The sequence below is a fragment of the Dromiciops gliroides genome, chromosome 3, assembly GCF_019393635.1.
Source record: "Dromiciops gliroides isolate mDroGli1 chromosome 3, mDroGli1.pri, whole genome shotgun sequence".
NCBI lineage: Eukaryota > Metazoa > Chordata > Mammalia > Microbiotheria > Microbiotheriidae > Dromiciops > Dromiciops gliroides.
The window spans coordinates 588,856,848-588,881,529 of NC_057863.1; the positions used below are offsets into that span (position 1 = coordinate 588,856,848).

Here is a 24,682-nt window from a genome sequence, read left to right on the forward strand (position 1 = left end):
TTGTAACACATGTTTACTGGTGATTAGTAAATATTACTTGAACATTGTGGTTCTGGGGGGGCAGCTAGGTGGTGCAGTGGATAGATCACTGGCCCTGGATTCAGAAGGACTTGAGTTGAAATCCAGCCTCAGACACTTAACACTTACTAGCTGTATGGCCCTAGCAAGTCACTTAACCCCAATTGCCTCACCAAAAAGAAAAAACAACAACAACATTGTGGTTCTGAAAATATTTTGTGTCCATAATGATGATCTTGAAGCTGGCAGTCTTTCTCAGGTGATGGAATACCTAGATTTTGTTGTGACTCAATTGAATATTTTGGAATGTAGAGGGATACTCTTTTAAAGAAAGGGGTGGGGCAGCTAGGTGGCACAGTGGATAAAGCACCAGCCCTGGATTCAGCAGGACCTGAGTTCAAATCTGGCCTCAGACACTCAACACTTACTAGCTGTGTGACCCTGGGCAAGTCACTTAACCCCCATTGCCCTGCCAAAAAAAAAAAGAAAGAAAGAAAGGGGTACTTGAATTGATTTCTCCATTTGGAAAATAGGATATGTATCAATTTCATCATGTCTTTGTAATAAATTTAAAAAGCCAAATATGTATTTGGGTGTGTTTTTTTTCCATTGTAGTTTAGGAAGCTCTAAGTTTTATGCATATGCTTATTTTGCTGCTGAGATAATAGTTTGAGTGTCAAGACTTTAACAGTTATAAATATTTTCAAATAGGGAGCAGCTAGGTGGCACGGTGGATAGAGCACCAGCCATGGATTCAGGAGGACCTGAGTTCAAATTTGGCCTCAGACACTTGACACTTACTAGCTGTGTGACCCTGGGCAAGTCACTCAACCCTCATTGCCCCACTGAAAAAAAACCCACTAAAATAAAATAAAATATTCTCAAATGCCTGAAATTGTAGCAAAACCCATAAGTTTTTTGTTTTGTTTTGTTTTGTTTATTTATTTTTTCTTTTTCTTTTTTTTTAGCAACAAACTTTTATTTTATTTTTTCCAGTTACGTGAAAGGGTAGTTTTCAATATTCATTTTCATAAGTTCCAAATTTTTCTCCCTCCCTCCCTTTCTTACCCCCTCTACAAGATCGCAACTAGGTTATATATGTACAATCCACAAGTGTTCTTTTTATCAGTTCTTTCTATGGGGGTGCGTAGTGAGCTTCCTCATTAGTTCCTTGGGATTAGTTTCTTGGATCATTGCATTACTGAGAGTAGTTAAGTCATTCACAATTGCTCATTGAACAATACTCCTGTCACTGTGCACAATGTCTTCCCAGCTTTACTTCACTATACATCGATGTTCATTAGTCTTTCCAGGTTTTTTTGGGGATCATCCTGTTTGTCATTTCCTGTAGCACAAGACCATTCCACTACAATCATATAGCACAGCTTTTTCCATCATTCCTCAACTGATGGACATTCCCTTGATTCTCAATTCTAGCCTCCACCAAAAGTTGCTATAAATATTTTTTGTACAGTTTTTCCCCCTTTTCTCTTTTTCATGTGTTTTTCCTAATTTTAACTGTTTCCCTTCCGTCCTATTCCCTTCCCCATGATATTTATTCTGTTATCCCTCTTCTTTCATCCTATCACTCTTCAAAAGGGATTTGCTTCTGTCTGTCCCCTCCCCCACTCTGCCCTTCCTTCTTTTGCCCCTCTCATTTTCTTCCTTCCTTCCTTCCTTCCTTCCTTCCTTCCTTCCTTCCTTCCTTCCTTCCTTCCTTCCTTCCTTCCTTCCTTCCTTCCTTCCTTCCTTTCTTTCCAAGGCAATAAGGGTTAAGTGACTTGCCCAGGGTCACACAGCTAGTAACTGTCAAGTGTCTAAGGCTAGATTTGAACTCAGTACCTCGTGAATCCAGGGCCAGTGCTTTATCCAGGGCGCCACCTAGCTGCCCTGTGCCCCTCTCTCTTTATCCCCTTCCCCATGTATTTTCCTGCAGGGTTAGAGAGATTATTCCACCCAACTGAGTGTGTACATTATTCCCTCCTTGAGCCAATTCTAATGAGATTGAGGTCTTTGAGCCATTTCTGATGAGTGTTATGTTCATTTACTGCCCAGATTAAATAGATTACTCCACCCAGTTGGGTGTGTCTGTTAGTCCCTCCTTGAGGTAGCTCTGATGAGTTTAAGGTCTTTTGATGAGGGTAAAATTCATTTACTGCTCTGCTCCTTTCCCATCTCTTCCCCCACTCCATAAGCCTTTTCCTGTTTCTTTCATGTAGGATTTCACCTCTGCCCTTCCCCCTCCCCCAGTGCATTCCCTTCACCCCTCAGTTTAACCCTAAAGATGGCATCACCTAGCTAGGTGACACAGTGGACAAAGCATCACCCCTGGACCCAGGGGGATCCCAGCCAAAACCCGGTCCTCAGACACAGGACAGTCGCCTACTGTACAACCCCAGGTATGTCCCCCAGCTACAATTGGTTCTCTAGGGTCTTGTATTTGAAAGTCTTCTTTTTCATTAAAGTCCCATTTTTTCCACTGAAAGGTTTTTCCGGGTAGGTGATTCTTGGTTGTAATCCCATTTCCTTTGCCCTCTGGAATATCATATTCCATGCCCTCCGGTCCTTTAATGTAGAAGCTGCTAGATCTTGTGCTATCCTGACTGGGGCTCCACAGTTCTCGAATTCTTTCTTTTTGGCAGCTTGCAATATTTTCTCCTTGACCTGAGAGCTCTGGAATTTGGCTATAATATTCTTAGGAGTTTTCCTTTTGGGTTCTCTTTCTGGAGGTGATTGGTGGATTCTTTCAATTCCTATTTTAGCTGCTTCTTCTAGAATTTCAGGGCAGTTTTCCCTGAGAATATCTTGGAAGATGATGTCTAAGCTCTTTCCTTGATCATGGTTTTCAGGTAGACCAATAATTTTCAAATTATCTCTCCTGGACCTATTTTCCAGGTCAGCAGTTTTTCCCAGAAGATATTTCACATTGCCCCCTATTTTTTTTTTTATTCATTTAGATTTGCTTTATTGTGTCTTGGTTTCTCATAAAGTCACTGGCTTCCATTTGTTCAGTCCTTATTCTTAGGCAATTATTTTCATCAGAGAGCTTTTGTACCTCCTTTTCCATTTGGCCAATTTGACTTTTCAAACTGTTGACTTTTTTCTCATGTCTTTCCTGCATCACCCTCATTTCTCTTTCCATTTTTTCCTCTACCTCTCTAACTTTATCTTCAAAGTCCTTTTTGAGTACCTCTATGGCCTGAGCCCAATTCGTATTTTTCTTGGAAGCTTTAGATATAGGGGCCCTGATGTTGACATCTTCCTCTGAGGGTGCTCCTCGGTCTTCCTTGTTACTGAAGAAACTTTCTATGGTCCTAACCTTTCTCTGTCTGCTCATCTTGCCTTTCTTTTACTTGACTTTTAGCTCCTTAAAGTGGGGCACTGTTTCCAGGCTGCAGTATCCCAAGCTTAAGAAGTCCCAGGTGGTATGATCTAAGGAGGATCAGGTTCTTCACTGGCCTGGCCTGGTCCCTGGTCCATAGATGACCCCAGTCCAACTTGCCAATCAACCAGCTTTGTGTGTTGTGGTTGTCAGTTCCAATGGGTCTGTGTCCCTCCCCCCACCTGGGCCACTGCTACTCAAGCCTGCCTCCTGGTTCCCAGCAGGGGTGAAAAACCCACGTTCTGCCTCAGCACCAGCATAGACCCCTGTAGTCTCCCCCCTGCCCAGGGCTCAGTCCTCTCACCAGGCTGTGAGCTTAGTTCCAGACGACACTGGTGCTTCAGCTGATTCAGAGGCTCTGAGGGTCTGCTTCTCTGGTGAGGCCTTCCTGGGACTGGATCTGTGTCAGGGTGACTGTGGGGTTGGGCTCGACTCCTGTATCAGCACAGCAGCTCCCTCCTTCTGACCTTCCAAGCCGTTCTTGGTTAGAAGATGATTTCAGCCCATTCTTCTGTGAGTTTTGCTGCTCCGGGCATTTTCCTATGGTGTTTTTTGGAGTGATCATGTCATGAGTTCGAGACCTCACTTCCTTTCCCCGGCCCTCCTGTTTTTTGTTTTTTAAAATAAAAGTATTTTATTATTTTCCAGTTACATGTTGAGATAGTTTTCAACATTTGTTTTTATAAAATTTCTAGTTTCAAATTTTTCTCCCTCCCCAAGACAGCAAGTAATCTGATATAGGTTATATATGTACAATCACATTAAATATATTTCTGCATAAGTCATGCTGTGAATGAAGAATTGGAACAAAAAGGAAAAATCTCAAAAAAGAAAAATAACACCACCGAAAACAATAGCAATAGTATGATTCAGTCTGCATCTAGATTTCAGAGTTCTTTTTTTTCTGGAGTTGGAGACCATTTTCCATCATGAGTTCTTTGAAACTATCTTGTACCATTGTATTTCTGAGAGAATCAAGTCTATCACAGTTGATCAACACATAACGTTATTGATACTGTGTACAATGTTCTCCTGGTTCTGTTCTCACTCAGCATCAGTTCATGTAAGTCCTTCCAGGTTTCTCTGAAATCTGCCTGCTCATCAAAAAACCCTAAGTTTTAAGTGAGAACATGTTAATTCAAAATATTCTATAACTTTATGGATTCTCTTGGTTTTGAATATCTGACAAACCCTAGTGTTTTTCCTAATTCAAATTTATAGGTATTTGATATTGCTGGAAAAAAAGATCCCCAAATCAGATTTTTAAAATAAACAAAATGAAACTTTTCAAGTACTTGAGAAGCGCACATGCACACACATATAAAATTTTTGTTGCTTTTACTTGCCCTTTATTTCCCAAATATGTCTTTCTCCAATCACTTACTCAGTGAGCCATTTCTATTTACAATGAGGGGCAAAGCAATTAAACAAAAACAAAACATCAGTCTACTGTGGTAGTATGTATAGTAGTCTATGCATATAGGCTCCCCCCCATAAAGAAGGGGAGGGGAAGTAGGAGCACTCATTTTAATGTAAACCATTGGTAAGCTAATTACAAATCAGTTTTAATTAATGTAAATAGATACCCTTCTTTGTCAGGAAGGAATTTTATGCATTTTTTGAGTCATTGAAGACCTAAAACAGACTTTAATACTCTTCTGAACTTTAGCATTTTCATGCCTCTCATTTAATCTAAAGTTGTGAACTTTTATTGCATTGCAAAACCATACTTTTAAAAAATTCTAGGTAAGTGTCCTTTGGGGTTAAAAGTTCCTCTTTTACAGGATTACTTAGTTTACTAAGGATTCAGGGCAATGTTTCATCTTGAAAACAACCCCATTAATTTTCCCTACTCCAAGAAGAATTATAAGTATGAGAACTTAAGCAGTTTTTAAACAAGTTTCCTGAAGTTCGAACACCTAAAATAAACCTGCCTTTATTTGATCATAGAATGAGTCAAATAAATATGTTTGATAATATAAATTGTATAGTTTAAAATGTATTAAAAGCCTAAAATTGCATTCTTTCAAAAAATTATTATAGAAATTTATTTCCGTTTATTACTGTCCTGGAACAGTATATTTAAGCATCCTGATCAAGATAAATTATAATTTGCTGCATGATTATTCTACCTAAAAATAATTTTGAATCAGAACTGAAAGGCTTTGTTGGGCTAGCCAATAGGCACAGGTCTTTTTGGACATCAGGTGGCCACAGACTGATTCAAACAAAAATGTTAAATTCAGATCAGAGATTTCAATGTAGATAAGTCCTTTGACACCTTTAAAATACAGCTTAAAACAGGGTACAAGTCAGCCATGAGTATGCCTTTGTACTGGCTCTCTTTGGATTTAGTCATGTTTGCCATCCATCTATTTAACCTCTTTATTTGACCCTAGTAAAATGGGAGGTTGTTTTTAGAAGCCATAAGAGATCCCATAGTACTAACAAATCTTTCTTAAGAATCAGTAGTAACCACTGTAAGGATTTTAAAATTTTTGACTCTGAGGTATTTTGAAGGAATGCTAGGTTTTTTTCTGCTAAAAGTAATTTTTCTCTCTTGCTTAAATATCTGATTTTCTTGAGAACATTTTATCCATATTACCCTCTCCCTTTCTTTCAGGAATACGGTCATGGGCAACAGGGAAAAACTCCTGAAGGAGAACTGAAAATTAGTGCTGTTTTTTCAGTCAGTGGCAGTCCTCTTGGTAAGAAGCATACATTTGTAAGTTATCCACTTACCTATTGTTATCCCTATCAGGAAACCTATGTTCTCAAATTAGTGATGTGGGAAGTAATGTCTAATCTTTGATAGAACCATTCATTACAGACTACATCATTTATGTTAGACTTCAAGACTGAGGAGATTGGAGCTGAAAGAAAAATAGAATATATGTACTTAATATTCATGGTAAATACCAAAACTTGTTTTCCCCTTCCTGTTTTGTTTTTTATAGCTCCACAGTTGACAACAGGCTTTCAGCCTTCTCTGGCGTCCTCTGGCATGAACAAAATGCTTCCCTCAGTTCCATCCACAGCTGTTCGGGTTTCCTGTTCTGGTTGTAAAAAAATCCTGCAGAAAGGGCAAACGGCCTATCAGAGGAAAGGATCTACTCAGCTCTTCTGCTCCACATTGTGCCTCACTGGATACACCGTCCCGTCTGCCCGCCCAGCAGCCCCTGCCAAGAAAACCTGTTCAAGCTGCTCAAAGTACCGCAGAAATCTCAATTCTGTTTCTTGTTTATTCATTCTCTCTTTCAGTACAGGTTTAGCACCTCAGGGTTCAGTTTTCCAGCTTTCCATCTCAGTCCAAGATAAGCACGTTGGCTGTGCCTTTCACTCTCCCTAACAGATATGCTACTTAGTCATAAATAGCTTCTTTGCTTATTTATTAATTTTACAGGTGTTTTTTTAAAAGTTCTGAGGAGCTTAGTTTTCCTTCCACTTTAAATAGCATGACTTAGCAAAAGTTGAAACCACTTACTCATATTCTTTTTATTTTATACACTCTAAGGAAATCTACACTAATTAGGGAATTGTGATATTTTAGCCTAAAAACTAGGTAACGATTCCTAATAATTTATTTTAATAATGATAGACCAAATAATGGCAGATACAAAATAATAGAAAACCTATAATGTGGATTGAAGGGGTGTGTGTGTGCGCGCGCGTGTGCCTTCTGCAGAACTCATAATGGTCATAAATATATTTGTTTATCTTAACAACATTCCTGTGTAACTGAATTCAACTGGGTAGGAAATGTAATCGAATAAAAAGAGTGCTGGATTTGCATTCAGAGCCAAGGCTTGAAACCTAACTCTGTTACTTTATACCTTTATGTCATACTTTTATGACCTTGGACAAGTTTAACTTCTCCAGGCTTTAATTTCCTCATCTCTAAAATGGGGGAGACTGGACTAGTTGTCATAAGGATTGATCTACCTCTAAATCTGCAGTCTTCTTGGACCTTTCTTCTATAGGTCAAGAAACAAGCTCAGAGAGAAGTGATTTTTGTCAAAGTCATTCAAGGAATATAGACAAAACTTAAGATGATTTTACTTCTGTACCATAAAATGAGATTTGGAATACTGGGCCTAATAAAAATTGTGTTATTGAAAATCTAGCACTACAGTGTGATATCATAGTATTCTAAAGTAGTAGAGAATTTGTTAAACTAAAGGCTAGAGTAGAAGTATTTTAGGAAAAGACAGTACACAAATCCTTTTCATTTTCTTCTGCCTGTGCTGATTTAAGAGATTTAAAATCAATCATATTCTTTTTAAGGTCTTGAGTTGATAGGGGCATGTCTACCTAAAATGGATGCTATCTTCTGTCATTGGTAAGGGTAGGGAAATCTCCCTCTATTGGTGCATTTTGAAAAAAGCTCAGCTCAGGTATATAAGAAAGTCGAATTTTTCCTGTCTTTGATACATATTTTTTACCTGGTTTTATTGTTTCAAACTTGGGGAGCAATGTAATTATAAAAACATTACTTTTGAGTCATTTCTATGGAACTAAACCAAAAAGGAAAATTAAAAAAAAATCTTTTAGGGAACCTTCCATTGGTTTGATGCATGAAATTTTTTAAACATAAATTACAAAAGGATGTTTCCCCTTTCCAAAATAATTTTAATAGGCTATATATTTACCTCAATAACATAACCATTGCTCCAAACAATTTTTAGAACTGCCATTTAGAAATCTCCTTTAAGAGTATGTACTATATTGCTTTGGATAGTTGTGATGCTAGCAATTTTTCCTCTTTTAGTGGTAGAGTTTTTCTAAAAGTCAGACATTATTTGGAGCCGGTTCTTATGAGTAAAATAAGTATTGAGCCCTAAGCCTAGTAATACCACTTTTGGTCTAAAACATGATGTGACTGGGAAAATGGGATTGACTTCCCTGTATGGCTTAAAAATTGGCCCTAAAATAAGTTGAAAAATCTTTTGCATAATGGTAGCATTGTTCTAATTGTTATGGGCCCTCCCTGGGTGAATTTTTTTAAGGACAATGCCCATTGAATGGGTGTAGTTTTGTATGCTTGTTTGAAATACCAGTGCTTTGTGGTCATACAACCAAAAAGTATGGATTTGTAGGATTTAGTTTTGGAAGGGATCTAATGGGTCATCTAATCTGACATTGTCTTTATACAGATGAAGAAACTGAGGCTCAATATAGTTAAATGTCTTTTGCACAGGCACTCTGGGAATAAATTTTAGAGTGAGAAATTATTGTAGTGACATACTTGCTTAGCCATGTCTGATTCTGAAGCAATTTGCCCTGCAGCATGTTTGTGTCTGTGACTGGGATTACATCCCATGGTTGGTTCTCTTAAGTGGCCAACTGCCTCTGACTTAAGGGCAAATGAAAAGGTACCAGAACTGGATCATCAGGACCAAAAGGCAGAAGACCATGTGTTTTTCTCTTGTGTTGTTGTTTGACTGCTGTATTACTTTGTTTTTCACTTAGTCATAGAATAGAATTTCAGAATTGGAAGAGACTTTAGAAATAACCCGCTTCAACTCTTTCTTATAGGTACAGAAACTTAGAGAGCCAAGGAAATAAAAATGACTTGTTCAAGGTCATATATAGTCAGACAGTGACTGAGTGAGAAGAAATATGATTTATCTTTTATCACAAGAAATTTATTCAGATTCTTTTAAACTTAAAAAAAGGCATTTATTTTTCCTTTCATAATTTGTCACTAAATCCCATTTAGTTGTTTGCCTTATATTTATATTTGTATACTTTGTATTTCTGTTGGGAAGCAACACAGTACAAAAATTTGCATGCTAGAAATAGTTTTAAATTATGGTTTGATTCCCAGATCTTCAACTTGTCTAATCTTTTCTAATTGTTAAAAGAGGATATTATTTGTATTATTTGCCTCACAAGTTTTTTAGAGCCAAGATAATTTTCTGACCATAGAATACGATGTGTTTTATTATATTTGTTAGCCAAATCAGTCATAGGATTATTAATAAGAAGTATGGTTTCTAGAACAAAGGAAGTGATAGTCTTATTGTTCTTTGTTAGTAACAATTGATATAAAACTGCAGTTCATGTTACCTTTTGCCATTTATTGTATTTCAGAGATATTTTAAGTCTAAAGGATATGTTTACTGCCCAGCAAAGATTTTTGTGACCTATCATCGTCTTGTCAGGATAGATCTCTGTGGTATTACATATAGATCAGCATGTAGATTTAGGAAATGTATTTACAAATTGGTATGAATTCTAGGGAATAGTCTGATTAAAAAGACTGGAAACAAAGCAGGTGAAAGGAACTGAGAATGTTTATCCTGGAAAAGAGAAGACCTCATTACTATCTATAGTACATAAATTTGTCACGTTTAAGAGGAATTAGAATTCATTCTGCTTTAGTCTTGGAGGATAAAACTATCTTGTCTATTCTTAGATGGAAACTAACTCCCTTAACAATTCAAGTTGTCTTAAAATGGAATAGGATAGGTTCGAAAGGTCCCATTTCAAGAACTGTTCAGGCAAAGACAAGGTGACCACTGAACTTTTTCTTAAGTGTTCATCCACTGAAGACAAGTTTTAGTGCTAACTTTACTTTATGATGTATGGTCGTCAGCAAAAAAATGATAGCTTTGACTTTTATAGAGATCCACAAAATGTTTTGTTTTAAATTAAAATTTTTGTCCACCTCTTGCTTGTTTCTTTTTCTTTTCTTTTTTTGTTTTTGCAAGGCAGTGGGGGTTAAGTGACTTGCCCAGGGTCACACAGCTAGTAAGTGTCAAGTGTCTGAGGCCGGATTTGAACTCAGGTACTCCTGAATCCAGGGCCGGTGCTCTATCCACTGCGCCACCTAGCTGTCCCTATCCACTGCACCACCTAGCTGCCCCTTTTTGCTTGTTTCTTTTGCTCATCTAGTCTTCCTTTGCCATGTTTTGTTCACATATCCCTGTGCTCATCAGTTCCCTGGTTTCAACTCCACTTAGAACTAGCTCAGTTGGTCTTTTTTTAACCTTTATAGCACAGTATAGCATAGCTTATCTCCCCCATGATCTGGTATAGTTCTTCTGTTTTCTCCAAAGCTCTCCTTTCTTATTTTCTGTCATCTGTTGTCTCCTCTCCAGTTTTTGCCATATGTTTCCCCCTAATCTCTCTGCATACCTGCCATATGCTTCTCTCCCCCATTGCCTTTTGTCTTAATTACCATCCATATTATTATCCTAACATTTATATTCATGGGTCCTTTTCTTCTGACCTAACTGTTCCATGATCCTTTTCTCTCTCAGCCTTTATTTTTTCTCCTTCCCCTCCCCCTTCACTCCCTCACTATGTTCAATGCCATCTTGTTTGTGCTCTTATATCCTCTTTCAGTCCTTTCTTATACTCTTTTGTTCCACTTGATTTCTTTTGTTATTGTTTAATCCCAGCTCAGTACTTCACTACCATTTCTCCTAATCTTTTCTCTCTACTGGCTTCTAAGGTGACTGAAACCATTAGTGCAGGTGAGATACCCTAGTATCCAACTTTAGGAAATTAGAGTTGGAATAGACTTTAGATTATCTACTAGTATAATTTCCTTATTTTATAGTTGAGGAAACAGGCCTGTCAAAGTGATTTGTTCAAGGTAACATGACTAGTTTAGTTGCAGAGCTTGCACACTAATATTCTATTCTGTGTATCTCAGACCATAGGATGACGTTAGTCTATAAATCCTTCACAAATATACAAAAATTCCAATTTGAGAATTATAAATAGGAGTGAGGAAGAAATTCATTTGCCTCTAATGTCAACTCTGCCCCAAAATGAGTTATTTTTATGAGCCATAGGAAAGACAGTGTTATTGCTAGTGTTGGAAGCAGTTATTATTTTGTCAGAGTAACAGCTTTGTATTTTGTTTTTGTTTTTGTTTTTAACTTGGACTTCAGGATTTTTCTGTTCTTTATCTTTATTGATATTTTAGGTCTTCTAATTCATAAAATAAGGTGTTTTTTAAAAAAAATTAAATTATATGAAAATGTAGCCTTAATTGTTATGACATGTAAACTCCCAAGATTTTTATATGAGAATTTAAAAGATAAGCTTTTAAATCTTTTTCTAATGAGTTGCTTTTGAGACTCAGGTCCTATCTAAAAAGAAATTTTATCTCTGAATATTGGTTTATGCAGAACAGTTATCATCTCACTGATTTTGAATACTGATTTTTGGTACTGTTGGAACCTCACAAAAACTAGGAAATATGACCCAAAGTCTTTGAGTGACCGGAGTAGATATTCTAAATGTTTGTGTATTTTCTTCATAAAAGAGTTTCAGAGGTCCTAATTCAGAGCTGATACTCTTATAATAGATGATTTTTATAAATTTTTAATGTTTCCTATCCCACTGCCAAATAGAGGAAGAGTTATGAGTATATACTCTATAGCAACTAGAAATAGCCTGACAGTCAATTACTCAGCAGGCATTTATTAAGTGCCTACTGTATGCCATGCATTGTGCTCAGCACTGAGATATAGAGAAAGAAGACAGAAATACTATAAAGTTTTTAAAAACTCTACATATTTGAATCGGTTTAATATTAGGGTTCTCATGCTGTGTTCACTGGTGTCATAAGACTTATGTGAAAGAAATGAATATGCATGTGGAACCCAAAGGGTTCTCTTTTTTCAGAAGTTTACATTTTTATGATAGCAGAACAAGGGGAGGAGGGGATACCAGGAAGGGGCCTGATGAGGGAAGGGGAACTGTGCAGCAAAGGTGTGGAAAAGGACAGGACCACTCTGCACAGGGAGGAGCAAGGTGATGACAAAAGCCTCATTCTTTTCTGTTGGGAACTGCTACACTATGAAGATAGGAGGGTCTGGTTATTTGCAAAGGACCCCAGCTTTACAAGCATTTTCCCGGCCTGGTACAAACTGGCTGGCACCTGTCTTACCTCCCAAGGATACACAGAGAATCCAGCTTGGGATGCAATAATGAATTATGTAAGCTCACGGGGAGCTTCCTCCTTGGCACATTCAGGGCCTCCTGCATGCTCTGAGTTCATCATTTCCAGAAAATATGGCAACTGAAAAAGATTAATTATGGGGACCCCTTAAGGGCCCTTAACAATGACTCATGAGTTGTGGAAGTTAGATTACCTTCAGCTTCCTTTAAGAAAGGAATGAATAACATTCATATGTGCTGGCATATAATAGGTGATTAATAAATGTTTGTCAATTGATAGTTGCTATTTAAAAAAAAAAATTGTTGCTTGAAGGAACAGTGTTTCAGGTATCTGGGGAAATACTGTCCAGAATTATTCATTCCCTGAGGGTTCTGATAGCTGAGATTTGTTGTATTTTGAGATTGTCATCTATGAGTAGTCAGTGTTTCTTTTAAATTAAAAGTAATGCAGTTCTGTCATTCTAGTAATGCCTTTCATCAGTTATTTTAACCCATAAAAAGAAAATAACAATTGTGATAAAATAGCAATTCATATTTTCTTTCTTCATTTATTATTTTTTAGAGATATTTTAAATCCAAAGGATGTGATCACTGCTCAGTTTGATAATACAAGCTCTAGCAAAGATTTTTGCAGCCAATCATGTCTATCTACCTATGAATTAAAAAGAAAACCTATTGTTACTATACATACTAATAGCATTTCAACCAAGTGCAGCATGTGCCAGAAGAATGCAATTGTAAGTTATATTTTTAACTTAATGAAATTCTGTTTAAAGTGGTCAGAGATTTGAATGATATTACTTACTGTGGTTTTTCATTCCTAGATTCGACATGAAGTTAATTACCAAAATGTGGTCCATAAACTTTGTAGTGATGCTTGCTTCTCCAAGTTCCGCTCTGCTAACAACCTCACAATGAACTGCTGTGAGAACTGTGGGGGTTACTGTTACAGTGGTTCTGGTCAGTGCCACATGCTCCAGATAGAGGGACAGTCTAAGAAATTCTGTAGTTCGACCTGTGTCACAGCATATAAGCAGGTATATATGATCATGTTTAGTGACCTGCACTGAATTTTTTAAAATACGATGTGCTACTAGAAGAATAAATAAATAATTTTTTGTTCATTTCAGGGAAGAATTAAACAGTATTTAAGACAAACTATAAAATGTTATGGATGGCAGGTTTTATAATATAGCTATATCGTCTTTTAAAAATTTATATTTACAAAGAAATTAGGCAATGCTTATTTGCTTTATAAAAGTATTAATCTAAGATTTTTATAAGTAGTGAGGCTCTTGATCATCTTGAAATACATTTCAATTTACCAAAATATGATTAGGTAAACTTTTTTCAGAGATTTTTCAAAATGAAGTGAAGCTTTGAATAATCCTTTGAAATTGCATTGCTTATTGTTGAAATATGCAAAGGAAGCTTTGATAATATAAGACTTTAGGAATTTAGAGGAAATTATTGTTGAGGTAGTAAGATTAAGTTAAATAACTTTTGAAGGTCTCTTCCTGCATAAGAATTTATTGACAAATTTTATTTCATGTTTTGAAGAGTCGGGCTTTAAAGTATGTTAGAAAGCTTATATTGATGGCAGTAAATGATAATTTACTGCAGTCGTATTGATGGCAAAAATACAGAGAGGGAGAACCCACAACCTTGTGAGATGGCCTGTTAGGAAATTTTCTTTACATCAAACCTGGTTTTGCCCCTTAACAACTTGCACTCATTACTTCTAGTTCTGCACTTTGAGACCAAGAAGAATAAGTCTAATCACTTTCCTATAGGCCATGCCATCAAATAAAAAAAAAAAAACCACAGTAATCTTGTATGCCCCATCCATTCTACTCCCTATTCCTGCCAATTATTCCCATCTCCAGACAAAACAACTATTTTTTCAACTGATCTTCATATCATAAACCTTAAGATTGTTTACCATCGTAAATACCTTTTCCTGGATGTTTGCTAGCTTCATGTTCCTTAAAACTTTATTTTCCCAAACTGAACATAATTTTCCAGGTGTAGTCTGATATAGGCACTGTGTAAATCACATTACCTTTCTTTTGGTTTCTGTATAATACTGTTAACCCATTGATCTTATAGTCTACTAAAACCCATAAATCTTTTTTAGATAAACTGCTACCCAGGGAAACCTTCCTTTTATCTTGAAATTGGTTGTATGAACCCAAGTGTAAGGCATTCCTTTTATCCCTATTAAATTGAGCCTTCTGTACTTTTGGAATCTTTATCCTGTCATCTAATGTATTAGCCATTCCTCCTGATTTGTGTCATTGCAAATTTGATAACCATTGTTATTTATGACTTTATTCAAGTTATTTGATAAAAATATTAAGCAGGGCAGGGTCAAGCACAATTGGCTAAAAAGAATTTCCTGGGAACCTTTGAAATCAAAATGCAATCATTAATAGGTACTTTTCAGATCTATCTATTCAACCAATCCTAAATCACCAATTATAATGTAACCCCACTTTTTCTGTTGTTTCTAGAAGAATAACATGAGAAACTTTGCCAGATTTTTTTTTAAGTGAGGCAATTGGGGTTAAGTGACTTGCCCAGGGTCACACAGCTAGTAATTAAGTGTCTGAGCTGGATTTGAACTTAGGTACTCCTGACTCCAGGGCCAGTGCTCTATCCACTGCGCCACCTAGCTGCCCTGCCAGGTTCTTGTAGCAATCTAGGTATACTCTAACTATAGCATTCCCCTTAATAACAGGAGAACTGAGATTAATTGGTGAGAATGGTAATTGGAATAAGAATTCTCAGAGCTCCTAAATAGGCTCTTACGTATTTCTCTCAAGGCTATTGTCTACTACATGAAAACCCTTTGAATATTTCAAAACAGATTGTCTTCTTCCCTCTTAAGTCTTCCAGGTTAAACATGTCAAGTGCCTTCGCTTTTACTTTATATGGCAATTTTCCAAGTCCCCTTACCATCCTGATGTCTCCTGAATGTGCTCTAGTTTATTCTTGCTCCTCTTAAATTATGGCTCCCAGAACTGAACCTCTCTTTTTCTAGACACTATGCTTCTATTAATGCAGCTTAAATTTGCATGAACTTTTTTGCTGTCATGCTTTTTTCAGTTGTCATTCTAAGACATTAAAGTTAAAAACCCATTAAATTCAGTTAGGTTTATTTGCTTTGAGCATTCAGTAGTACATCTTTGTTAGTAAAATGTATTCCATTAGTTAATTTTTTCCTTTGGCATTTCCTTGCTCTTGCCTTTGGGAAGAAAACAATTTACATAAAGATACTTTAACTGCCTCAGAAAATAGTTCTAGTCTAAATGTTTTCTTAGACATTGGATAGATTAACTAGACTGTATCAGATCGGTGAGTGCTGTTTCATTTTAGAAATATTTGGGGGGGGGCAGCTAGGTGGCGCAGTGGATAAGGCACCGGCCTTGGATTCAGGAGGACCTGAGTTCAAATCCAGCCTCAGACACTTAACACTTAACTAGCTGTGTGACCCTGGGCAAGTCACTTAACCCTCATTGCCCTTCAAAAACAAAAAAAAAATATTCTGTGGGCTCATTTATGTAATAAAATATGACAGTTCACATTTTTCCTGCATATGTATCTTTCTTCTGTACCCATAACATTTCTAAGATGGTTTATATACTTCTTCTCTAAACAGGCTTATGTTCACTGACAAATGCACTCATTATTGTGAAAACAACCTTGAAGAATAGAAAGTTGCCATAGGATTTTTGTGTGAATTAAAAGCACTTTTTTAAAAAAGTAAAATTCTACTAAGGAGAATATAAGATGTGTTAACAGCATCCAACTTTTAATTTCCTGGGCGCTAACAAGCGGTAGTAACAGGAAGGGAGCCAATTTTTGATTGATTTTTGCTTGGCTTTAGTTGGTTGTCTAAGTTGAAGAAAATCTATCCTGACCTATCATACATTGCTTAGAATTTGCTTCATTATTGCTAATTTCTTTTAAAATGTAATTTTAATATTAATTTATTTCCTTTAGTTTATGTGTTTGCTGACATTTGTTGATACCACTTGTTATCTGCCAGCAAAGCAAAAAAGACTGGTTCTTCTTTTGGTTAGGTTAGTTAAAATCCTTTAAAGACGTTTGATAATGTTATTTTTTTGTATGTCATGCATTAATGTAATGGAAATTTGAAATTGATGAATATGATTTTGTTCTCTTAATAGAAATCGGCAAAAATCACTCTTTGTGCTCTTTGCAAATCATTGAGGTCCTCAGCTGAAATGATTGAAAACACCAATAACTTGGGGAAAACAGAGCTTTTCTGCTCTGTTAACTGCTTATCTGCTTACAGAGTTAAAATGGTTACTTCTTCAGGTAATGTTGGTGCTTTAGGAAATTTACTTTGTAGTTTTAGTAAATGTTGTGGCATTGCTTTGTTTCTGTAATTTGTATGTAGGTCCAAAATTAGGCATTCTTATGAACAAAGTTTCATTTCTTTCTAATCTATTTTGTTTGTGTGCATATTTTTAAGGAATATCATACACCTCCCTAAAGGATTTGAGTTGAGTACAGTTCTTGAACATAAAAGTATTTATTCATATTCATTTTAACTTGGGATTACTTTTTTTTTAAGTATTTAAGTATTTTTAAAGTATTGTGTATTTGTTAGTGAGGTGAAGGAAAACTTTTAAAGATTGTTCTTTAATTTACATTTATGTATGACGTGATAAATCTTGTTCGGTTCTATTATGAGTAAATTTAGTTTGTAGGTTTTATATTAATGTGCAATATTTTATTTACTTTACATATTTCAGTCCCTTTGTACACTTATGTACATTACTTATTGGTTTTATTCTAACTTATTAAGGAGTACAAGTCCAGTGTAACAGTTGTAAAACCTCAGCCATCCCTCAGTATCACTTGGCTATGTCTGATGGAAGTATACGCAACTTCTGCAGCTACAGTTGTGTTGTAGCTTTCCAGGTAGAGTATAAGGACTTGGTACCTTTCCCCTTTCCTGCCTATTAATTTGCTGTAGCTCTGTGATTTTATTAAATGCCTTTTAGTGGAGTCAAGACTGGGTACCAGGACCTCCATAATTCTAGTCCCAGCTCCATTCATTTTAATTTTTAATACTTCTTTCTCTGCCTTTACACATGCCTTTTCGAGTCTTTCTATAAGCTATTTTACAATAACTTATACATATATCATTTTAGAGTTGTAAATCTTTCCAGTAAAGAAACTTTCTTTTTTTCTCTGATTTTGAATGTCTTTATCTATTTGTTGATCATTATTATAATGACTTAAAGTTTTATACATTCTCTCTCAGTAATTTCATAACCTTCTGAGATAGCCAGGAAAAGGTATTCATTTCAACATATGAGAAAGTTTCTGATTTGTCCACGTCACATACCAAGTAAATGGCAGAGCCTGAACTGAAACCAAGTTTTTTCTGATTCTGTCTGGTTCTCTTCCCACTTTAGTGTGTAATAAATGAGAGTTATACCATTTTTCTTTCCTCAGAATTTGTTCAACAAGCCAACAGGCATGAACTCTTCAGTAGTGCCCCTGTCTCAGGGTCAAGTCATTGTTAGCATTCCTACGGGGACAACAGTCTCAGCAGGGGGAGGTAGCAGCACCTCTGCTGTTTCCCCCAGCTCCATCAGTAGCTCCGCTGCAGCTGGTCTCCAGCGGCTTGCTGCACAATCCCAGCAGGTCACTTTTGCCCGTACTGTTGTGAAACTCAAGTGCCAGCACTGTAATCGACTCTTTGCCACAAAACCAGAACTTCTTGATTACAAGGTAAAGCTGCAGTTCTTAAAAATAGATTGAATTGAATATAAATCTACTTTGACTTTTCATCATTTTGCAGCTACTCTATTTACTTTAAAAATAAAAATTAAACATACAGGATATTTGTCTGACTGAGAAAAGGGATTGTTTTTTATTACAGAGTAAAATGTTTCAGTTTTGTGGCAAGACTTGCTGTGATGAATATAAGAAGATAAATAGTGTAATGGCAATGTGTGAATACTGTAAAATTGAGAAAATTATAAAGGAGACTGTGCGATTCTCAGGCATCGATAAGCCGTTTTGCAGTGAAGGTAAAAAAAAAATTCACATTTAGCCTCAGGACGTCATGAAAAAAACATCTGAGGATGTTGCTTTAAGGGTTAACTTCTTTGATATTGTTTTTATTTTATTTTGTCAAGTCAGCAAGCATTTTATTAAGTGCCTGTTGCATGCTAGGCGCTATTTTAAGTTCTGTTTTATGGGGAGGCTTATATAGGCTATCACCTAGTAAATTTGTGGCTATTTAATGGTTGTCTTCCCTGTGAGGAGGAAAGAGAAGGTAGGGAGAGAACTTGAAACTCAAAATTTTAAAACATGAATGTTTTATATATAATTGGAAAAGATATTTTTAAGAAGAAAAATAATTAGGAAATATTTAACAAAAAAAAACATTTAAAAAATTGTGGGTTTGCCCGATGCTTTGTATTATACACTTGTCACTGAATAGCTTTTCAGATCTATCATTGCATATTACATAGTCCTTTAATTGAAAAGTCCTCAAAATGTAATATAGCCATTATAGAGGCAATGTTACATAGTAAATCTGGCCTCAAGGCCAGTAAGACCCGAGTTCAAGTTCCACTTCTTATGCATGCTGGCTCTGTGACCCTGGGCAGGTCACTTAACTTCTAAATAATTCTTAGAGAAGTTCAGAGAAGGCACTAATATTGGTAGAAGGAAGTTTCATCACAAATTCCATTGAAATCATAGGTTCTAATCACTATTTCTGTATCATCTTTTTGTGGCTTTCAGTTTCTTGTTTAAATATTCTCACCATAATGACAACATTTAAAATGCAAAGTGTACTTTAGTGATATATGCTGAAGGTGGGGGGTTGCAGTTTACCAACAAGCTAGTGTCCAAACATTCAATTTACCTCTTTCCTGTTATAAATGCCTGTTTGACTTTTTTTGTTTTTTTAGGTTGCAAATTGCTCTATAAACATGACTTGGCAAAACGCTGGGGAAGTCACTGTAAAATGTGCAGTTACTGTTTACAAACATCTCCAAAATTGGTACAGAATCATTTTGGGGGGAAGATGGAAGAGTTCTGCTGTGAGGAATGCATGTCTAAGTTTACAGTTTTGTTTTATCAGGTAGAAAATACTTGGGTTCTTTGGTTTTGGGGTTAGAGCATAGCCTTTTTTCTTCTTTTTAATTCTTTGACAGGAAGAAGCATTTGGTGTTTAAAAAACTCACTGAAATGGCTTTTCATCTATCATTCTGGGTTTTATTATGTATAAAATGTTTGAGGTTTAAATTTAATGCTTCCAATAGTAGAAAACTTTATTCTTCTTGCTTTTTCTTATTTTGCTTGACTTTGCAATTCGTCTTAATTGTTGCATAGGAATTCTCAGGTTATAACTTTCACTGGGGAGCCAGTCTCATTAAGGAAGCCTTTTCTCTAATTATTCATCATCTCCTACAATTCCATTGCTTTCTGTGCTTTCCTTTTTCTAAACCTATATTTCAGTCCCACCACCTTTTTTTAGTATTTTCTGTGGCTCTGCCCTCTGCTTTGGTCACACCCTCCTTCCCATTCTTAACCCTTTAGTGATCCCATTCTCCTGCTTTTGAAATCCTCTTCCCATCATATCACTATAGAGCAGCTAGGGGGTGTCATAGTGCACAGAGTGAGGGTCCTGGAGTTAGGAAGATTCAGCAAATTTGGCCTCAGACAATTACTAGCTATATGACCCTGGGCAAGTCACTTAACCCTGTTTGCCTTGGTTTCCTCATCTGTAAAATGAGCTGGAGAAGGAAATGGCAAACCACTCCAATATCTTTGCCAGAAATACTACAAATGGGCTCCCAGAAGAGTTGGATATGACTGAAGTGACTAAACACCAGTCTTACTACTATCCTTTTGTGACTCATGAAACCCTTGACTTTGACTGCCAAACCCCTTGCTATATTACTCTAATTAACCACTTCCTTCATTTTTACACATGTGCTGATGAACCTAGTTGAAGGAAGTACATAACCATATTGACTGGATATTATGTTACCTAATCTTAATTGTGTTCTGACTTAACCAAGGCAATTCCTTACTTCTCCCTGATTGACCCTCTATCTTACCAATAGCAACAGCAATTCCAAACCTTCTCTTTTATCTTCCACAACACTCTACCCTCTCAGATGAAGACCTTTCCTCATAGTCTGCTGAGAAGATCAAAGTCATTTGCCATAAAATCCTTCCCTTTCCCAACTCCTCAGGATCATCTTTCAGTATATCTAGTGAAGATGACCCTTGTCCTTGCCAAAGCCAACCCTTTAATATATACCCTCTTCCATCTCTATAATCAAGCCCCTGATCTTCAGTCTCTCTCTTCTAATTCTTTCCCGGCTGCAAAACATGCCCAGATCTTCTCAACCTTTAGAAGCACTGGGTCTTTCCTCTATAGAGCACTAGTTATTATGTATCTCTGGTGCTTTTTTCAGTTCAACTCCTTGAAAAAGCTGTCTGTTCTCTTCATGGGCACCTGTTACTCTCTTCTAAACCTTCTGCTATCTTCACCAGTGGACTTGAAATAACTCTTACACCCCCCTCCCACCCCACCCCCCAGCATTTGACACCATCTAGATTCTTATTTCTCAGGATATTTGTCAGTAGTGTTCTTCTGTTATCTTCTAACTGCTTTTCTCAATATTTTGCTCCATCATCATTTCTGCTATTCCCAGTTGTGGTGGGTGTACCATACCCTTAAGATTCTGTCCTAACCCTTTTTTTCTTTATGTTATCACACCTGGGTTCTCATATCTCTATGCATATGACTCCCAGGTGTCTCTGTCCATTTTTAGTCTCCTTTCTGAGCTCCAATATATACAGTTCTCTCTTTATGTAAGTGGACCATTCTGCAAACCTTTATGTAAAGTGATTTTTATGTAATGTGAATTTGCCTGCAGATGTGGGAAAGGGGAGGAGAAAGTCAGGGAGGGGGCTGGCACATGGTGCAAGGACAAGGGGGGTACTGAGGATAGAGAATTGAGATGGACAGAGGATGGGTGATACACAGGACTGGGGTTAGATACATGGTACCCAGGTGCAGATGGACAGAAGACAGACATGTGGGAGGGCTGGACGTGTTGGCTGAGTGGGTGGAGTGGGGCAAAGGTCTCCTCTCTTGACAACAGAGGTCTCAAGCCAAGTCCCAGATCTGCTGGCATTGGTGTTCTCTCAGCAGGGGCCCCTGCCTTATAGGAGCTCACAATCTACTGGGGGAATCATTTAACAGGTTTAAAAAAAACAAACAAACAAACCTGTGCTGTGAAGTTTTTGAGTATTTTACCCAAATCCTATTTTCCCCATAAGCCTTATGGTTCAGAGTGAACTGACTAGCTAAAAAAACTTAAGATTAAAAGTAGTTAGAGAAATAAGGAGTTTTTATTCAAATGGAAAAGGCAAGAAGTATATATAAAGAGATATATGCAACATAAATAAAAATATATGTAAAGTAGTTAAAGATAAAATTATTTGGGAGGTAAGACACCAGCAATTTAGGGCAGGAGGCTTCATGCAGAAGATAATGCTTGGACTGTGTGTCTTAAAGAGAGGACATTTTAGGCCAAGATAAGGAGGAAGTTCAGTCTAGGTATGGGGACTGACCAGAGCAAAGGCTTAGGGACAAGAGATGGAGTGTCACAAATGAAGATCAAAGGGGATGTCAGATTGTAAAGTGTGGGAGGAAGAGTAATGTCCTTTGAGGATGTAAAGATAGGATAAAGCTAGGCTTTGAAAGGTAAACAGTAATTTCTTTGTAATGCTAGAGGCAATAGAAAGCCTTTGGAGTTGATTGGATGAGAATCACATGGTCAGATCTGTGCTTAAGGGAAATTACTTTGATAGGAATGTGTACAGTAGATTGGAGTACTAGGAGCCTTGAGGCACAGAGACCACCCTAGGAAACTATTACAGTAATCTAGGTGGGAGGAGATGAGGCCTTGAGCTAAGGTGGTAGTTGTGGGAGTGGAGTGAAGAGATTTGATGTTGTCAAGGTAAAAACAACAATATTTGCCTTTCTCAACTGCTTAAAGGAAAAAATGAAACTCTTTTCTTTACCACTATCAGTTCTGACACTAAAGATTTACTTTTATATGTGTCCAGAACATTCCTAAAGATATATTTTTTGAAAACTTGCATTTGGCAGTTTTAACAAATTCAAGGTTAAGTTGTCTTTTCTTTTCTACTATAATACTGCCTTCTGTTTTCATGATTAATATTTTTCCCCAAGTATTTTCTAGTCAGTCAGTAAATATTTATTAAATACCTGCTTTGTGCTAGGCACTGTGCTAATTTCTGGAGATAAAAGAGGCAAAAGACAGCCCCTGCCCTCAAGGAGCTTCAAACAGATATATACTAAGCAAGCTATATACAGAATAAGTAGGAAATAATTAACAGAGAGAAGCACTGGAATTAAGAGGGCAGGGCTTCCTGTAGGAAGTAGAATTTTAGTTGGGACCTAAAGAAAGCCAGGGGTGTCAGCAATTAGAGAAAGCATTTCAGGCATATGGAGAGGGAGGGGGACAGACAGAGAAAATCCTGGAGCCAAGAGATGAAGTGTCTTATTCCTGAACAGGAAAGGCCTTTGTCACTGGTTAGAAGAGAATGTGTCAGGGAATGAGTTCTAAGAATACTAGAAGGTAGGAGGGGGCTAGATTATGAAGGACTTTTGAATGCCAGAAGACTTTGTATTTGATCCTCGTGGCAATAGGGAGCCACTGGAGTTTATTGAGGTAGGGAGGGAATGACATATTTGGACTTGTGCTTTTAGGCATTTGTTAGAAGGGGCTAGAAATATTTACTTAGTTTTACCTTGCAATGTAATTTTTCACTTCAACACTCTTATTTCTTTCTTAGATGGCCAAGTGTGATGGTTGTAAGCGACAGGGTAAACTCAGTGAGTCCATGAAATGGCGAGGGGAAATTAAACATTTTTGTAACCTGCTTTGTATATTGATGTTCTGTAATCAGCACAGTATATGTGACCCACCTTCTCTTCAAAATAGTGCAGGTAATTGAACTTAGGTATTAACTCTATTTTTTATGTAATTTATTTCGCTTATTTGACTTATTCAATTCAGTTAAATAAGTATAAGTGCTTACTTTCATGAGACATAAGATTTAGTATATAATTTCATAGATTTCCATGTTGAGCTGATAATTATATTAGCAAGATTTTTTAAATTTAGGATTAAATCACCATAAATGAATGTACTTAAGTATATTCATTAAGCTAAAAGACTTGAAGAAGGTATGTATAAAACTATATTGACACCTTACATAAATATATATATTGCCCACTGACCTCAGTTGTCTTTGGTAACCCTGGTTCTTGGCATTTGGAGTTTGCAATTTTAAATAACCAGCCTTCAAACTCCAAAATAAGTTGTTTTACTTAGGGAAAACATAGTCCTATCTTGAACTAAATGTGGTTGGATATTTACACTATTTCCAAAATTAATGATTATTAAACTGAGACTTTGTGCCACTTAACATCAGGACTCTCCATTTTTGTTTTGTTGTAAACAGTAAATGTTTCCATGATGCCAAGTGCTTCAGCTGCACCTCCTTCTCTAAGAAAAGATTCAACTCCAGTTATAGCCAATGTAGTATCTTTGGCTAGTACTCCTGCTGCTCAGCCCACGGTGAACTCGAACAATGTCTTACAAGGTATAGATTGATTATAAGAAATCTGCCTGGTCTTCTGAGGTCGGAAATTATCAATATAAATTGTTATAATTTAGAATGACATGTTTGTTCTCGTTCAGAGATTTTCTTTTTGTTCACTGACCTGAAAAGCATTTTCATTGTTTTGTTTTACTCTAGAATTCATAGTGTAGGAACTTAAATTTATCTTCTAATTTCTAATAGGTGCTGTTCCTACTGTGACAGCAAAGATCATTGGAGATGTAAGTTTTATTTTTAATACTTTTAATGTTATTGCTGTTTCTATTTAAATATTATTTCTACCTAGCTACCATATATTTGAGCATATTTCCAGTATGCTTTTTTTCTCTCTTCAAAATTGACCTGAGAGCATTAAAATACAAATAAACATCTAGATAAACAGGTCTCCCTTGGTTAGACTAGCTTTATTTTCCAGGTATGTTATTCTTTCTTAATACTTCTAATTTTATGCATGTTGATTTTGTTTTCATATTTACTGTAGGAAAGCATTTTTCCTCTTAAAGTTTAAAAGATAATACAGTATATGTTTCCCCCTAGTGGAATTCATATTGCAAATCACTGGTTCTTTCTGCTAAGGTTAATAAAATATTTTGAATTAACATGTTGAGCTTAGTCCACAGAAAATTAGGGTAT

The 24,682-nt window shown here is 36.5% G+C and overlaps 1 protein-coding gene across 4 annotated transcripts in view; it reads left to right on the forward strand.

Moving 5' to 3' along the window:
- Positions 1-24,682, forward strand: part of ZMYM4 (zinc finger MYM-type containing 4) — a 147,812-nt gene that overhangs the window by 92,056 nt on the left and 31,074 nt on the right. For all 4 annotated transcript variants that reach the window (XM_043992319.1, XM_043992320.1, XM_043992321.1 and 1 more), the window contains exons 6-17: positions 6,024-6,108; positions 6,358-6,610; positions 12,882-13,056; positions 13,144-13,356; positions 16,513-16,663; positions 17,157-17,272; positions 17,813-18,091; positions 18,243-18,393; positions 19,285-19,457; positions 23,219-23,372; positions 23,891-24,031; positions 24,233-24,270. In XM_043992319.1, coding sequence (XP_043848254.1) covers positions 6,024-6,108; positions 6,358-6,610; positions 12,882-13,056; positions 13,144-13,356; positions 16,513-16,663; positions 17,157-17,272; positions 17,813-18,091; positions 18,243-18,393; positions 19,285-19,457; positions 23,219-23,372; positions 23,891-24,031; positions 24,233-24,270 — 1,929 coding nt within the window. The remainder of the gene's footprint in view (positions 1-6,023; positions 6,109-6,357; positions 6,611-12,881; positions 13,057-13,143; positions 13,357-16,512; positions 16,664-17,156; positions 17,273-17,812; positions 18,092-18,242; positions 18,394-19,284; positions 19,458-23,218; positions 23,373-23,890; positions 24,032-24,232; positions 24,271-24,682) is intronic.